Source organism: Anarhichas minor, unplaced genomic scaffold (assembly GCF_050575085.1).
Source record: "Anarhichas minor isolate MPS153535 unplaced genomic scaffold, ASM5057508v1 ptg000024l, whole genome shotgun sequence".
Classification (NCBI taxonomy): Eukaryota; Metazoa; Chordata; class Actinopteri; order Perciformes; family Anarhichadidae; genus Anarhichas; species Anarhichas minor.
In genome coordinates, this window is record NW_027466470.1 from 15,694,477 (window position 1) to 15,711,853 (window position 17,377).

Here is a 17,377-nt window from a genome sequence, read left to right on the forward strand (position 1 = left end):
GAGGCAGAAACAAATGAAGTGCTTTGTGTGCGGTGCAATCCGACGTCACCACTGTGAATATGAGATAAAGATATTTACTGCATGGCTGTCGCTTTCTGTGATTCTTTTTCTCCCATTTTTTCTCTTTCTTCTGTGTTGAAAGTAACACTGGACTTCTGTAAACAGCGTGCACTTTTAACTTCTCCCCGGGACTTCTCCTTAACTTTTAGCTAAACATCTGACCGTAAATTGAACCCAGACCTCACACACTCCTGTCTGCTGCATACACACAAAAACCTTTTTGTTTTTTTTACCACAAACACACACTTCCCTTCTCGTTTAAATCCTTATCTGTGTGCACATATGGTAAGATCAATGACGGCTCAGTAATTAATAGCATGTGCCCGCCTTGATAACCTGCTGAAAGAGGCGGTGGGCCTTCCCTTGGAGACAGTGATACGCAGATCCACATTGTGTGACGGGGATTTAGAGAGAAAGACACAAAGAGAGCGGGAGGGAAACAAAAGGGAACATGAGAGTTTTTAAGAGCCAGAGGCTGAATAGTGTGCTTTGAGATGAACTCAGCAGATTGTGCTAAAGTCCGCAATGATGTGCCGTTCTCCTCCTTTCCTGCACCTTCACGTCTTTATTGACTGCGTCTGCATCTCATTTATGCTTTCCCTCCTCCTCCTCCTCCTCCTCCTCCTCCTCCTCCTCCTCCTCCTCCTTTGTCTGTTTCCTCCTATTCCCACATCAAACTGGCATCTTCCTCTCATTCACTCTCCTCACTATCTCCATTTGTGCTTGTGTTTATCTCTCTCTCTCTCTCTCTCTCTCTCTGCTCCTCTGGCCTTCCCATTCTTTGTCCACCACCTTTTTTTCCTGCTTATCTGACAGGCTGCCATTTTAACTCAATGTGCCACAGAATGAGCGGAGTTTATCTTTTTGTTCCCGTCTTCCCCTTGATGGACACTGTTGCTGCATTATGTGCGCGTCGAGGGATAGATGAGAGCAGGAAGAGGCGGGAGGGGCGTTTCATAGAAATGGACGGCCTGCCTATATTCTGTCTCTCTCTTCATTCACCAATTAAATCTGTCTCCTTGTCTTGCTCTCGATCACGCTCTTCCCTCCAATTAAACCTTTGCATGGAGTGTGACCAAGCAGGTGAGCAGGTGTCGTCTGAGTTGCTGGCAGCTCTGAAGCTCCGTCTCCAGACGTGGCGGTTTGAACAATGGGATTGAGATGAATAGGTTTGGCTTCATCTAGTGTCTCATTAACACACAGTGTGTACACAATACAAAAGGGAAAAAAATAAAACGCACACAGAGCAGCAGATGGGAAGGGCAGCATGGGCAGCAGTAATATGTTGTAGGAAGATAAGAGAGAGGAAAATGATTTTCTTTTCACATCTCACATTTTACATATGCCGATTTGTAAGTAAATGATGTAAATGTAACTTCTCTCAATATATGAAGTCTCCCGATTTAAACCAAATGGTTAATCTCACAGATGGTATTATGATGTCACACCGTGTTTTTATCTTTTAGAAGAGTCAAGAGCCATAGTCATTAGCATCATGGACAACATCAAAGAGCCATACGTGCATGTGAGTGCAGGTTGTGGCCGCCGCTCTGCACTGCGTTAATACAGCTGATAACGCCGTCCCTAGCGACTGCGTCATCGCGGAAGAAAAGCACCCACCCTCCAGCCCCCCCTCAGGTAAACACTGTTAGCTCCGTCAGCACTGTTGTGCCGTTGTTTGTACCGTTAGCGACGTTAGCTGCAAGCCGCCAACTCGCCGTCCCCATGTTGAGGCAATAGATGTGCTCTGGATTTAGAATTTAGCTTCACACTTCTGCACCTGAGAGCACTTCAGCCCACAAGGTACAGACAAGTAGGAGCAGAAAATAGATTAGATTAGATTAGATAGGTACTTTATTAATACCGCAAGGGGACATTTTATTTTGCTACAGCAGCATTTATAGGTACGAAGAAGTTTTCTTCTTTTGCAATCGCTGTCACCTTCTTAATGAAGTTATGATAAGCTGAGTTTAGGAACAAAGAAGACACCTCCATGTTTTACAATTTCCTGTCGATCTGCATATTCTGCATACTTTCTTTATTATCTCTCACCTGGGGTGAGATAAGAGCAGATGCCTCATTGAGACGGTAACTACACCTCTGACATCCCTCAGCAGCATCACTGCTGCTGCTAGAAAATGTCATTATATTTCAGTATAGTTACTTTTCCTGCTGTCCAAATATTGCACAAATACTGTAAATTCTGGCTTCGGGGAACTCGGTAAACCTTCTTGTCTTTCACACCCTTTGCAACAAAACTTCCAGACCCACTTTGAAATTACAAGTTTAGATTCAACACTCAGATGCTGAATTCTACGTCATGTCACAGATGCTTTACAATAATGGCTTTCAAAAGTATAAGTCATTATTTTTGCTTGATCAATTCTCCACAAGATCAAATTTGGAGATTTATGATGGATGCCATATCAGAATCTTTTTATTTAATGTTATTTGTTTTTTCAGACTTACAGAGTTTAATACAAAAGACAACCTTTATGTATTTATAGGCAAACATATGTACAATAAGCCTTTCTTATGGTGATAAGGTTGAGACGAAATCACACTTCTCAGGCTCAGGTCAATAAAACATTTTTCACATCTGATGAAATAAATTACAGTATACAACACAAATATTCATAGTAGAAATGCTACTTTTAAATTCTATATACGATAACATTTTGAAACAGTTCTAAAGTATTTTACATTAAAATAATTATAAAAGTTCTTAAAAGTACATTAAACTGTCAGAAAAGCCTTAATTGCCTGAATAATCAAGATTACATTTCTGTAATAGAGGTACTCTCACTACTAGGTGAACAACGATTAGCCATAACTCACTGAAGCTGCCCGCATCAAGGATCTCTGCCGCTTCAAAAACTTGCCAAGCACTTTCCAGCAAGTGGGCTCAGACACATCTGAGGGGCAAAGAGTCCCGGTGCTGCAGCCTACAGGCTTATCGAGACACCCGTAGCAAAATCCCGTATTTTACGGTCTTATAGCTTAAACATCAGCTGATGGAGAGCCAAGCTGTTTTACTCTGTGTTGAACTCTCGAGGCATGGATGCCAGACAGCAAAACAACTCTCAGAGTGGTTAAGAGGCTTGGGAATCGAAAGAAACTCCACCCTAAAAAAAAAAAGCAGTCTTGGCCACATTTGTATATGAAGCCATTGCTTTCCCCCTTTCTCTTCTCTCTTTGTGCTGTGGAAAGACCATCCCGACAGCAAAGCATATGGAAAGCCCTTCTAACATGAAATCAGTAGGATAGACTAGTAGTAGTAGTTGATTATTACTATTTTGTACAATTAATATACTACAATTGTATTTAAGTTATCTGGAATTAAATTCTTACTAGTTACAATTCCAAGCTGCCATATCAATAATTTCCACTAGTATGAAAATATCCATTTTGTAGACTTGGAATTCCAACTAGTCAAAAAGCAATTGTTGATCTCTGCAATTTATATCACTGCTAATTCAAACGGCCCAGCAAGAACCTTCACCTCTTTTACATCACACAGCTGCTGTACACAAAAACATGGAGACATCTTCCTGTACATAGTAATCTGCTCTATGGAATATTTTGACTTTTAACCAAATATGTCAAACCTTAACATCAGTCTCAACAACACTAAACTACCGAGAAGAACTGAAAGCTCATCTTAAAATCCCCATCCCCAGTCCAGATGTTGAATTCTATGTGTTTGAGTCTCCTTAATTATTATTAACGACTATATGATTTGATTTTTTAAAAATGTAATCAGATTTTAAATTTCTCTGCAAACCACTTGCTCAATTTCTTTTGAAATGTGCACTGTACATGACTTTACTGGACTTAACTATTACACACTTTTTCCACTGTCACAGTCCATGACGGCAATTCTTCAGCGTGGGGCTCAGTAGACGGACTGAGACTCAAAGAGCGAGGGGCCGATGAAAGCAGACAGAAACAGAGCGGCAGACATGGGGAGACGGTAACAGAGCCATAGCTGGGGTAGTTGACCAAACCAATCAATGGTCTCATCTTCCTTTACAGCCCCGTTCACAATGGGACATTTTCCACCGGAGCGTAACAGCTGGAGGAAACAAGCTGTGTGAGTGGAGCTGGAACAGGCTTTAAGATTTCAATTAGGAAGTTTAATTAACAACACGAGAAGTTCCCTGTGATGTTGGGGTTGACTAAGGCGCCCCCTGGTGAGACATGTCATCATCAGCCCTGCCAAAGGGAAAACTCTACTGGTGTGTGTTGGTGTCCGTACACTGAACCTTTAAACATGAAAGTGGACTAGAAGACGGACACTTTTAATCCAAACAGTGTTAATAGTTTGATATTCGCCCAAGAGTAGCACTTGATTAAGCTCAGGGATTATTCCTCATTGTGACTTTATTGAATTTTAGTTCCTTAATGGAATAATGCATGGCATGTTCCACTATGTCAGTATGTATAAAATAATGTACACATTGCTTCTGTGATTGCAGGATATATTTTAATAACATTGGTACACCTCTGAATGAGCTGCTGCAGATTTCCCTTCCTCTTGTAGGGAAGAATTCTATCTAATTGTGTCTTTTCTACCCAATCACATTTCCTCTAAAATGGAGTTGCAAGAATAAATTGAGCCTATCTGACAGAGAGGAGGAGAGCAGAAAGTCAAGCACCCGACTGTTTGCTTGATTCAATAAGACATGGTATTTAAAACTCTTTGTTCGCTCCGTGGTGCCTCCTACGTCACAGCAACTTCTTAAATTCCTTTATATGCGAGAGTCTAACCGGGGTAGAAATGCATGTTGTTTTTGTTCTCTGGAGAAGCTGAGGTACATAACGCACTAGGCAGAGCATCTGTTTTCCAAATTAGAATCACCTTAAACTGCCAAGAACATTTGTTTATGTATGAGTTACTATATGCATGTACAGCATTGACATGGTTGTAGGTACACCAAACTTTCCCGAGCCCCATTTATGTTTTGAAGTCTCTGCAGCCCTGCTCTCATACGTTGTCAGAGTTTGTTTCTGTCTCTGCTGCAGTGCAGGACAGGTAGCTCTGCTACTCCTCAGGGGATATGAACTCCTCTGCTGACTGAAAAAGTTCTTTTGTTTTTTCTGCAAGAACCCTAGAAAAAAAAAAAAAAGAAGTTTGCAGAGCTGCAACTCAGCTAAACTGGAACAATTCCCTCACCCCTAACTTTGCTCTCGATGGAGCAGCGGATAAAGGTGAAGATAATTGGAGAGGTGGGTCACCTGGAGGTGAAGCAGGCAAAAAAGTTGAAAAGAGAGTTCACAAATTTAATCCTCACAGCTGGTGTCTTTGACCATGTCAAGGTCTCTTGCACGGTAGCACTGACCCCTGTGACGTATGTGACTCTGCAACGAGTGTTACGCCCAGAGTAAACCCAAAACCACCCAGAATGATGATAAAACTGTAACTTTATTTCTATCGTGATAGTGACACGGCACCGGTAGTGCTGGAGAAATGATTTGTTGTTATGTCTCGGGGAATTCATCATCACTGAGACCAGCGGTGACACCAGCCTCCTCTGGACCGGTTCACTTCATTCAGGTAAAAACATGCACACAAACAGAAACTAAACCAAATCCCTTCAGGGATTAGGTTTATTATTAATTGCTATTCTGCAGCACATCAGTTTTAATTGATATTTTTCTGGGTTAGTCATGGTGGTGGTGATTAACTGGTAGAGCACATAAACACTGGTTATATATTATTTTTCCATGACGTAGTTCTGTTGTTCGTACTGCACTTCATTAATCCCCCTGAGAGAAATTCACCAGCTGCATTTGACTCATCCTGATTACTTTGGAAGCAGTGGGTACAGCCATTGCAGGAAAACGTTGGCCGTGAATGAAGCCGAGCGCCCAACCGAGGAAGCCCACGCAAACGCGGCGAGAACATTTAATTCCACACAAGGGCTCCAGTTGGGGCCTGGAGGAGCCTCCTGCTGTGAGGCGACAGTGCTAACCACGGAGCCATGCGCCACCCACTGTACAGAGAGCAGCTGAATAAAGATGAAGCACATACGTGTTTGGAGGTTGGTGATGACGGTGCCGCTGGTGAGGGGTCCTTTGGTGGCGTAGAGGGCTACAGAGTAGGTGGTGCTTGGCTTAAGGTTGGACAGCTGGTGCTCCTGCTTGTTTCCTTCCACAAGGAAAGTATCAGCTGTCACTGGAAAACACACGAGGATTACATGTTTATCGTACATCTTCTGACTACATTCAATTGTAACTGTTAGAAAGAAGCTTTCAGCGTGGGAAAGAAGGTGGCTCACTGACAGGATCATGTGTAAACATCACAGTGACAGTGATGCTGCTGAACAAACCACATTATGTCCGTGCTACACTATTCATCCGTTTTATATGAAGTTTGACTGACTGACACCATGATGGTTTGGATTTTATGTGGGTGCTCCTGGTTGGCAATAAAAATGTATTTTGTAATGCAGGACAGTATACTCGATAGAAATATGAGATTTATTGACCTTGACTTAATACACTGACACTCGTGGGATTTGTCCACAACTTTACATTGCGCTTCTCCAAACCCTGGCCGGGGCTGCTTTCTGAGTATGTGTCCAGCATATAGATAGTATCTCTGTATCTGATCAGGCTGGAGTCCAGTCAGTCGGGGTGTAACATACACATCGACTCTGGGAGCTGAGTGATACGGATTCCTTCTGGATAACTCCCGGCATGGCTTCGGCCGTGCGGTCGTGTGCAAATGAGAAATATGCTTTCCATAACATTATACTCCAGCCGCATTATAAAAGTCAGAAGGGAAAATAATAGTTGAGTTCAAGTGTCGTTAAACATTTGACTGGTGAGTTTAAAATATACATGCAAAGGCTGATGACTGAATACACGGGCTGGTGTTTCTTGAGAAAACACGACTCCTTTGAAACTTTTTATACTTTCATATTTCAGCACTCTCACTGTGTATGTCAAGCATCTTTATCTGCTGCCGGCCTACCCACTGGAGGCTTGGCAGTCCTCCACACGGTTCAGGGAGCAAATTATAAACAGACTCTGAGGGGCCAAGCAATACGGCTATCTGTTACTGATCTGGATATGGCTGTCAGACAGCGAATGCATGGGTTGCATCAGAAACGCATGCTGTGTGAAAACGGCAATGCCGGTGTCAAGGTTTAGTGGTTCAACGGAGCATAATGAACTTCTCTGAAGGCAAGACAAATGCATCAACATTGCCTCAAAGCATCACAATGATCTCACTTCTTGTACCTGACACCTCACCACACGCTGCAACCTGAACGACCAAAAACAAATCTGCTCATTGTGCTGCGACTCTTCAGTCTGATCCTGTGACTGACACTTATACCTCTCTAAAATGTAAATTACTTCATTGTCCAGAGAGCGCTTCTCAACAGCAAGTTAGTAAGTAAACATTTACTTAAACAGTGACTTTCATAACCAAGGTTACGAAGTGCTTGACGAAACACAAACATGACGCATACGGACGACGGCATTCAGAAAAAAGCTGGTGTGTAAAAATCTCCCTGTAAAATTAGCTGGTAAGCAATGTAAGCAGCAACGCTGTAGTGGTGATGTGATACAGACAGATAAGCAGCTGAACTGCTCACTATGGAGGCATTAAAAAGAAAAGGGTGTTGATGATTTTATCCAAATGCTTTAATTCGTCTCATTATTGTCCTTTGGCGGCGGTTAATCAACTCATCCATTCATTATGTAATAAACAGCCTCTGAATGACAGAGTTGGATAACTCACCCTGGTTGTGTGTGAGGGTCAGCACGTAGTTGTCCACAATGGAAACAGGTGGATTCCACCTCAGCAGGGTTCCTTGTGGAGTGATGTTGAGAGCCGTCAATTCAGCCGGCATGTCCATCGCTGCAACAGAATACGACAAAAGTATGAGCCCTATGTATTGACAAAAACAAGAGCCGAAACGTGCTCATTCCAAGAGATCAGATTACTGAGAAGCTATCAGTGACACGTGGCTGATGTGACAGCTGTGGATCAACTACAAAAGGTCCACTGACTGCAGGACATGTACCAAGTCAACGTGTTTGCTTTTTTCCTAACAGAATCATTGTTGCTAAAAATGTTTGAAAAACGATTTATCAATTACCAAAATCGTTGAATAATTGAATGTTATTGGACTAATAGATTGATCAACCAATTGATTCAGGTCTAATGCTAATATTAATACAATTTGTTTACCGGCTGAATGCTGCAGGATTTCTTATTTAATTAGTATCCTTAAAATGAAAACACAAAAAAGTTTCAGAAAAACCCAATTAGTGTGAACAGCATCTCAGTTATTTTGGAATACTACTCTGCAATTAATTTGTACACAAACTATGGAGCTGTGTTATAGTTGCTTTCATCAGCAAATATTTGCGATTTTGTTTTTGTAATGCTGGTATTATGGTAGAATTGCAAAGAGACATAAACTATCAATTATACCGTAACAATTTTGAACGGAGTACTATTTGAAACGGAAAACCGTTATTCAATCCACATCTTAGTTGTAATTATAGAGGCCCAGACACAGAAGTGCTTTGCATTCATACTGATTTATAATGACTCTCTTTGTCATTTGGATCAGTGTTTCCTCAATGCTAACACACATCAAAGAGAAATGATGCAGTCAAAAAAGGCTGTGGAGAGTCTCAGCTACTCTCCCGAGCCCACTGTTTGCCCACCCTCTTCCTGATTTCATTCTCAGACTGCTGGACATGCCAAAATTGAGTTTGAATTTAATTATACCTTTAACCTCGGTGTTTCAACCCCAATTTCTCCTCAGGCGTGCTATTGCAGTGCGGCAGCGAGCGTGGCAGGAGAACACAGAACACTGCATGTGCTCCAAAAGCTCGGCCCAGACGAGGTAATTAATATTGCCCTGCCCTCATCAGAAAAAAAGAAAAAAAAGAACTGCGCTCATTAGCACCACCAAGTGAGTTTGGGTCTTTCTTATCTCTACAACAGATGGACAAACCTGATTAAAATCATTACTTTAATTGCAAAAAGGTTTAAGTGAATTTAATGGAGGTTTGCCAAGTCAATTAGACCGGCAATGGAGATGGAGTAGCGATGGCCAATAAAGAAATAAAATAAACAGGTCATCCACTTTCATCAGTCCCAGTGATAATCCAATCATCGCTCTCCATCTCCTGATTGCACCGGTGAATCGCAGATTGAGCCCCACACTGCATCACGCTCACATGCTCGGATCTGTATCTGAAAGTCAAGCCCCGGTGCGTAAGATTCAGGACCAGAGAGAAAGGTTTGCACTGAAGCCACATGTCAAAAGTTGTTTTCAGGAGTAACTCATAGTCATTCACATCGACAGCAGCACTGAAGTCAAGCAAGACAATTTTTGTTGTCATTTATTTGACTCAGCCAGTCATCAGCCATCTGTGTTGAGGTGGTACAGGTAGAGTTGATATCTTCTCAGGCATGCTGAAACTCAGAATTAAGGCCATTGACAGAGGAAAAACCTCAAAATGTGATCGTACACTAGTCTATCGAAAAGTTTACTAGGAGCAGGAAGAATACTAATTGGTCTGCTGTAATCCCCATTGAATGTACTACAGTTCTTTCCGTGCCTTTCTTTCAGGTGAAGGTTAAATACGTGAGATAAAGGTCTTGTAATGTAATCAGCTATAATTCGTATTAATTTACCATCAAGGTTATCCAGTCCAGACTGTTTATTATCTAATATGAGAAGTATTTTTTATCTCCTCCAGTAGAAGTGGTTGGAGGTAAAACCTACAGCTTTATTTTTTTATGATAAACTCTTCAATTCGTTTCTTTAGAGAATTTGCCATTTGAGGTATTCATATCGAGTCTTAAGACTGTCAACCTTTTCAGTAAAGGGATCATTGAGATAAGTTAGCAATTTCAATGAATGCACCATCTGATTTTATATAGGAAGGATTATTTGCTTTTACTTAACGAATATTCCGTTAAAGGTATTCCAATCATTTCTTGCCATCACGCTTTAGTTCATAAATCTTGTTTTGGTCGCAGCGTGTCATTTATTTGAATCTACTTATTCTTGTGACCTTGTTTCTGAGTCCACGGTATTCATTCTGTTGATTTTATTGCCGCACGTACCATAGCTATATCCACTAAATGATGTTAACTTCAAACCAACAGGGATGGATAAGCCCCAAGAGAAGCTCTCGCTGGCATCTGTGTCAATATGCTCAATGCATGAGGCTGCTATTGGTAGGCCAGGTCATCATCTGAGTCAAATACATGATTACATAATACATGCTTACAACAAGTAATCGCTTTTTCCGAGCACAGGTCGAAGAGCTGTATGGATCCGCCTAAAAGTATTTCTCTATCAGCATCAGTGACTCTCTGAAGCACGGCACATATATCATCAGCGTATTGTATATTAAAGCTTGGGGGTCTACAGAAAAAAAGCAATAAATACTGGTTTGATGTGAGGTGAATTTAAGAGCTGAAGGGCTTTTATAACTGGATTTCTGATCTGAACTGGAATGTGGCTTTGAACATATATATCAACACCTCCGCTCATGTCAGGTACGGCTACTTCAGAGTCATTAACTGAGATGTGTTTCTGAAACATCAATCACATTAGATAATCATTTCTGAGTGGCATCAAGAGATCTTGAGACTACAGATATTAAGGTGTGCAATCCTTAGGTAAACCCAGAGACATTATTAAAGCAGTGACACTGCTTTAGGCTCTGCTAAAAACCAAGCAGGTCCAGTCAGTTATCCTGGGTCTGACCCCTGTCCTCCCTTAGGCTGGCTTTATGGACCCTCTGTCTCTGGCAGCTCGAAGCTCAGGAAGTCGATTTCTCGGGAAGAAGGTCTAATTAGTATTTTTCTTGAAGTCAGCTAAAAAGAACTTGATAATTCATCTGTGTATAAAAAAACAGACCAATGTCGTGATGGTTACCTTATTTCCATTATTGTATAATATTCAGTGGTGAAAGCTATGTGGTTGTCTGATGACGAACATCTAGCAAGTCACGTCTGGCAATTGAAGCTGAAGGTATCAGATATCATCTAAAGGAGCACATTGAGAGCTCCAAGTCTCCTCTTTGGCTGCAGAACTCACTTAACTTAATGTTAAATTCACAGACTGACAGAACAAGCGGATACTCAGCTTTGAATGTCTAAAGATCCTAAAACAAGTGATGAAGATTTGTAACTTTGTTTGTGTTTTTTCCCTCCCCAACAAACAGAGTGTACAGACATCAGCTTGCACTGCACGTTCACTAAGTAACAACTAACAGATTGTTTTGTAGTTTAGCTTGCCCACACAATTAATGTTGATACAGTTCATAAGCCTGCTAACGGCTTTGATAACAACCTTGATTTCATGGGGGACAATTGGGCACATGAAGATTGTTATAAATGGAGATTATTAAAGGTCCCATATTGTAAACAGGGGGATTTTCACGTCTTCTCTTATTATAAAGCAGGTCTAGGTGCTATATAAATGTGTGAAAGAATCAAAATGATCAATCCTTGGAAATATACACAGTCCGTATTCAGAAACTGTTACTCCTAACAGTAGTGATGTTACAACTATACAATATATGTACAATGTTACAGTTCTTTAAACATTCTAAATGTGTCACGGTGTATTTCCGGTTACGGTTTAGGTGAATGACATCAGCTGACAGAAAGTAAACATGGACCCAATGTGTTTCCTAGCACTACAATCCTGTTTAAATGAGAATACAAGTATATTCAGACGAACCCTCAGCTGTGACAGTGGACCGTGAGGTCAGTCTGCTGTGTGCTGTGTCCATTATGTCGACCACACTGCAGCAGACAGTACAGTTAGTGAGACACATTGGGCTGTTTTACTCCCCAGTCCTTCTCTACATCCCCTCTCATTACTGTGGAAGCTGTACTGCCTCCCTGTATACAAAAAGCAGGTTATCAGTGTGAGAGTGTTCTCCACTCTTAGCTACACTGGATGTGTCTGTGGCGCAATACTCAGACTAATACTTGCGGCCACAGCCATGCAAACATTATATCTGTACTCATGCTTTTATTCTGCATGTGAGCGGTACTGAACTTTTCGATGCTGATTTTAGTTTGTGAATGTAGAGTACTGTACTGTATTTGTAGAATATGAAAAAGAAAGTCGGGGGGGACTAAATGGTCTCTCTTCCAACTTAAGTTTTGGGACAAGTAATACTTCACTAGGGGTCCTGATACTTTGCCAATGAGCACCGTTATTAGCACTCCGTTAAATAGACCTTCACATAGTCTATTTAGTGTCAACCCTCCGAAATTCATCTTAGATTAGCGGTACCTGCTGTGTTAACACAATGAAATATGGCTCCCTGCTTTTTTCGTCCCCTCTGACAATAATTGATTACGGAAGTCAAGTAAGTAGCAATTCCAGCGTTATTCAAGTCATTACATACTTGGCCAGGCACTGCTGGATTACTGCTCCAAATCCCCTGTTTCTGTTTTGTTGTTGAAAGCGGCATTAAAAAGTCCCGGGCATTGTGCGATGTGAGAAAAATGTTATTTACCATTTCTAACAAGCTTGACTTTGGAGTTATGTTCTTTTCAGGCTATTACAGCCCTGACGGCTCTGCTTATTGTTAGTACACAGGGATTGTTGAAAGAAGAAGCTGATGATAAAGAAGTGGGGAGGAAGAGCAAGACACACACGAGAAGGTGAGAGACTCTTTTGCTTCTTCTTTTCTCACTGGATTGCTGGTGAATTGGGTCTCATTGGCATGCAAACACACCTCCTGCTCCCCTTTTCTCCCTCCTATCCTGGGCTCTCCTTAGCTCTCTCGCTGTTTCGTCTCTAACACACAACGGAGATTATTATGCATAGCACTGGGAGAGTGTGTTAGTGGAAGAACGGTGTCCCGTTCCCAACGGTGTTTACATGCATAACTTGTGATTTAGTGCCAAGTAAAGAGTCTGAAAGCAAGGGAGCTTGAGGTTTCTTACGTATGTTGACGAATCGGGAAGAAATTTGTGGAGAGAGAGACACCAAGAGAGAAGATTAAAGAATGGAAAGCGGAGAGGAAATGGAAAGGGGAGACAGAACGATGGAGGATAGAGAAGAGAAGGACACTGAGAGACAGAGAGAGGCGTGACGATACATTGGAGAGGTGAGGCTTAAGTATAAAGAGATAGGAAAGAAGGGGAGGGAAGCAGAGAGATAGAGGAGAGTGAAATGGAGCTGGGAGTAAGTTACCAATTACTGGGTCATGGAGTGGACAGTTTCATCTATTGCAGCAGTAAGGATTGCACCTCCTGCAATGTCAGCTGTACCCTTAGATTTTGTCTGACGTCTGTGTGTGTGTGTGTGTGTGTGTGTGTGTGTTGCTCTTTCTGGCACATACAGTGGATCCCAACGCGCAGCTATTCTTGTTGTATAAAGAACAATTGGTCTGAGAGTCCAGCAAACATTTCATCCATGTCCCACCCCCTCTCACAGTGTATTCTCTTCCATTCTATTCGCCCCTAATAATGTTTCCTCATCAACTCCTACCTGTGAAGATGGAGGTGCTGACCACTTTGCTCTCCTGACTCCCCCTGACAGCGCTGAGGCTGATGTCGTATTCTGTAGCAGGAAACAGGCTGGACAAGGTGTAGTTGGTCACATCGCTGTCCATCACCACGCTGTCCACTCGACCTGCAGGACACCATCAGAAGTGTTGCTATCGCTCCGATCTTACATTTCTTCAGCTACAAGGTAACTGGTGTGTGCTTTGAATCACGTGGCTAAATATTTAATTACTTTTTTATGGAATAATTATTAAATACAGCATTTTAATTAAGAATAATATTACATTTCACTGATAAAATGTTATCAATGAATTAGATACAACAGTGTGTGTAACAGGGTTCCCTGCTACAACATATCTTTCATCAGAGAGACCTGCTACAACAAATGCCATGTTCATTTAGCTGAAACATGAGAACGCAGAGTGCCGGCGTGTATGCCAACGTATTAAACATCATGTTATTATAATGCAATGAAGACAGGCGTAAAATAAAGGATATGCTACCTCTGGCTGATTGGTAGGACAGCTTATAGTATTCAAATGGAGCCAGCGGTTTGATCCAAAAGATAGTCACTGCGTCTTCCGTCACATCTGACACAGTCATCTCTTTAGGTGGGTCCATGCCTGGAAGGGAGAGGATGTGTGTTAGCAATGAATCAAAAGGGCCCACAATGGAAAACATGGGAGAATTTACTCTGATCCCAGAGGTACAATAGGAGCACATTACAACGAGAGTTCAGGAATCGACATAAAAATCTAAAGGATCAGTGGTGTTGAATACCAAAGTATTTAAAGCAACCCTTGCTTTGTCCATTTTTAATCTCCTCTTCATCATATTTACATAAACAGACCTGTCCTTGGTCTTTTAAAGCACACACATTTATAAATAAACAAACACCATCAAACGATACTCCAGTAGAAATATAGCTTGTAAAAGAACACAATAAGGCAGCATTAGACTGAGCAAAGCTTACTCAGAGGAGATTTACCCCCCCCCCCCCCCCGCAGACAATTTGCTTCATGTGCCTCCGGAGACTATCGAGCAGCCATGGAAAAGGTTAGGGCGAAAACAATGTGAGCAAACAATTAAAACTGGTGACAGGTCCTTAGCTGCAAGAGGAAAAAAAAGCGGGATAAAGAAAGTTAGAGAGGGGGAAAGAAAAAGACAAAAAAGGGTGGAGGAGATTAAAAGATCACGTCCATCTCTTGGTGTGGACAAGAGGCGAAACAGGCAGCGCTTGTAAACCAACTGCTCTGCTCGTCTTTGAAAAGAATAATGGCTATTATTCACAAGCAGAGGGGGCAATTTATAACTCCTGGGCTTGATTTAAATTCAACCTTTATGACATACAGGAGTAGCCATGCATGCATATCTGACTAATAATGTTTGCCTTGGCCAGAATAACGGCAGCAAATTAGCATTTTCTCATGAAGCTTCCTGAGAGGGTCTGAATGGGAGCAGTTGCAGAATATCTACCGCTATTGACCTGACCCCCCCCGGAACAACAACTTCAATTAGCACTGTGTAAGCATAATAAATTAACGTGGCCATCGGGCTGAGCGACATTAACGCACCCTTTGAACTGACCGCACAGAGTGACTATCAAAGTCTGGTAAATAACAAACCACCTACTGTATCTGGTTCAAAATTGGGCCGCAGAAAATTTCAAATGCAATGCTAAAAGCATCCCTAATTACACAAGGAAAGACAGAGTGCAGTCTCTCATCAGCGCTCGCATTCAAACATGCGAGATCAAAGCATCACCGCAGTCTAAAGACAGGTGCAGGAAATACTGTACATCTGTTTCATAATCCCTGTCCAATTTCACCCTCAAAACCTGCTCAGCATCATGTGTGGGTGAATGTAAAGAGAGCGAGAGAGAGAGTGCTCGAAGCTGCCAAGGTATTATGTGAAACTGGCACAGTAATTAGATGACAGCATGCAGGTGTCTCTGCCACTGATGCAAAGTTAATATCTCTATTGTCCAATGCTCACTTTCACCTCTCCTCTGCATTTGTCTTCAGTCCTCTCTTTGTTTCTCTTTTGGGGATTTTCCTTTCTTCCAAATTTTGCCCGCTGTCTCTTTCTCGGGCAGGTTGTTCCACTGACCCCTCTCTTCTCATTCATTCTCTTCCCAGATGTAATTAGCGCACTCGTAATCAAAAGAAATGTTTCTGAGACGAAGGCTTCAGACAAGAAGCCAATTAGCAGCTAAAATAAATGACGTGGTAATTCTGTATAACATGTTAACAAAGACAGAGAAAGGTGTGGAGGATCATTGCGGCGCAGTGGGAGGATATCAATCGAAAGAAATGGAGAGAAACGATAGAGAAACTGTAAATGAGCGAGAGGAGACAGAATAAAGGGAAGCCTAGAAGGAAAAGACTAAATTCAAATGAATAAGACAGAAAACAATACAAAGCACACGACTTCTTCTCTTACACTACAGTAATAATATGAGCTCAGCCCACACACTGCACCTTTCCTCCCCCTCTCTCATTCTTCTTTCCTCTGTCCTCGTCTGTATTAGAACGTTTCTCAAATAGCCCTAAATGTTATGATTGCCAATGAGTTCAGAATGAACACGAAACAGCACTGGATCGTTATACACGGCGGCTATAGACACAAATTCCATCTGTGTGGCAAACCTCAGTCATCCGATACCACAGGAGAATATAACAAGCGTGTATTTTTGGGGCTGTGTCTGCAAGTCTGGCAAGGAATTAGAAAGGAAAACACCTCCAAGGCAGATCTCTAATTACAAAACTCATTCTGCTGTGGTTCTGTGCAAATCAGATGCTAAAACAAGCATTTTTGCAAATACATATTCATTCAAAATCACTTTGTGTTTCCATTTCTTATGCCAATTTATCTCCTTATTAGTTTCCCACTTTACCTCACACTTGCCACAGTGTTTCCCCACTTTCTTTCCCTTTCTCTACTGATTCCAACCTTCATCCTAAATAGGATTCAAGGACATTCCAGTTCCTCCCGTCTCAACAAACCCTAAAAAGAAGAGTAGTTATAGTTTCTCTGTTGTGAGGATTTGCTGCATCGTTATGGACATATTGTCACTATTGTCTATAGACCAAACAACCAATCAATCTGCACATTCATTTATAATGTAAATCATTGTTAGTTGCAGCCCTAAACGTGACATTAAGTTCATAGGTACAGAACAATTCATCCATGCATAGACAAACAGTATGATGCAAGGTTGCGCAACTACTAAAACAGATCTCGTAAACAAAGCCTTTATTGTGCTGCTCATGCTTATTCATCCTCGTGTGTGTCTTCCCTGAGTTACCTTTCATACCACTTACACATGAAATCAAGCAGCTCACCTGTAGTGAGCGACGCTGTAATGGGGTCAGAGGTAACGTCCCCCTGTATCGTGATCAGACTGACGGTGTACTGAGTGGACGGCAGCAGCCCCTGGACCAGTGACCTCGTCTTGAAGCCGTCCAGCGTCACCTTAGAGGTGTCGGTCCCGTCTGCGGAGCTGTAGCTCAGGATGAAGAGGTCAGCGGGCGGTGCCGGGGCGCTCCACGCCACCGACACCGAGTCTGAAGTCACCTCTGACAAGTAGAGGTGGGTTACGGGCCTGATTCCTGGAGGAACGAGGGACCGCAGAGTTTTCAAGGACAGGTAGAAAGCCGACCACAAGCAAGAAACAGCGATGAAAGAAAAGATAACAGCTGCCATCGTTATGGAGATGACAGACAAGCAATGTCAGTGATGGATGGAAGCAGTCCTGGATGGTGTAATAGATCGTTTATAATAAAGAAAATTAGC

The 17,377-nt window shown here is 42.0% G+C and overlaps 1 protein-coding gene across 1 annotated transcript in view; it reads right to left on the reverse strand.

The window, feature by feature from the left end:
• The window catches only part of tnr (tenascin R (restrictin, janusin)), a 62,087-nt gene that overhangs the window by 15,670 nt on the left and 29,040 nt on the right, over positions 1-17,377 (reverse strand). Inside the window, exons 17-21 of the mRNA XM_076098562.1 lie at positions 16,927-17,193; positions 14,086-14,205; positions 13,566-13,709; positions 7,814-7,933; positions 6,095-6,238 (exon numbers count right to left, since the gene is read on the reverse strand). Of these exons, the coding sequence (XP_075954677.1) occupies positions 6,095-6,238; positions 7,814-7,933; positions 13,566-13,709; positions 14,086-14,205; positions 16,927-17,193 (795 nt within the window). The remainder of the gene's footprint in view (positions 1-6,094; positions 6,239-7,813; positions 7,934-13,565; positions 13,710-14,085; positions 14,206-16,926; positions 17,194-17,377) is intronic.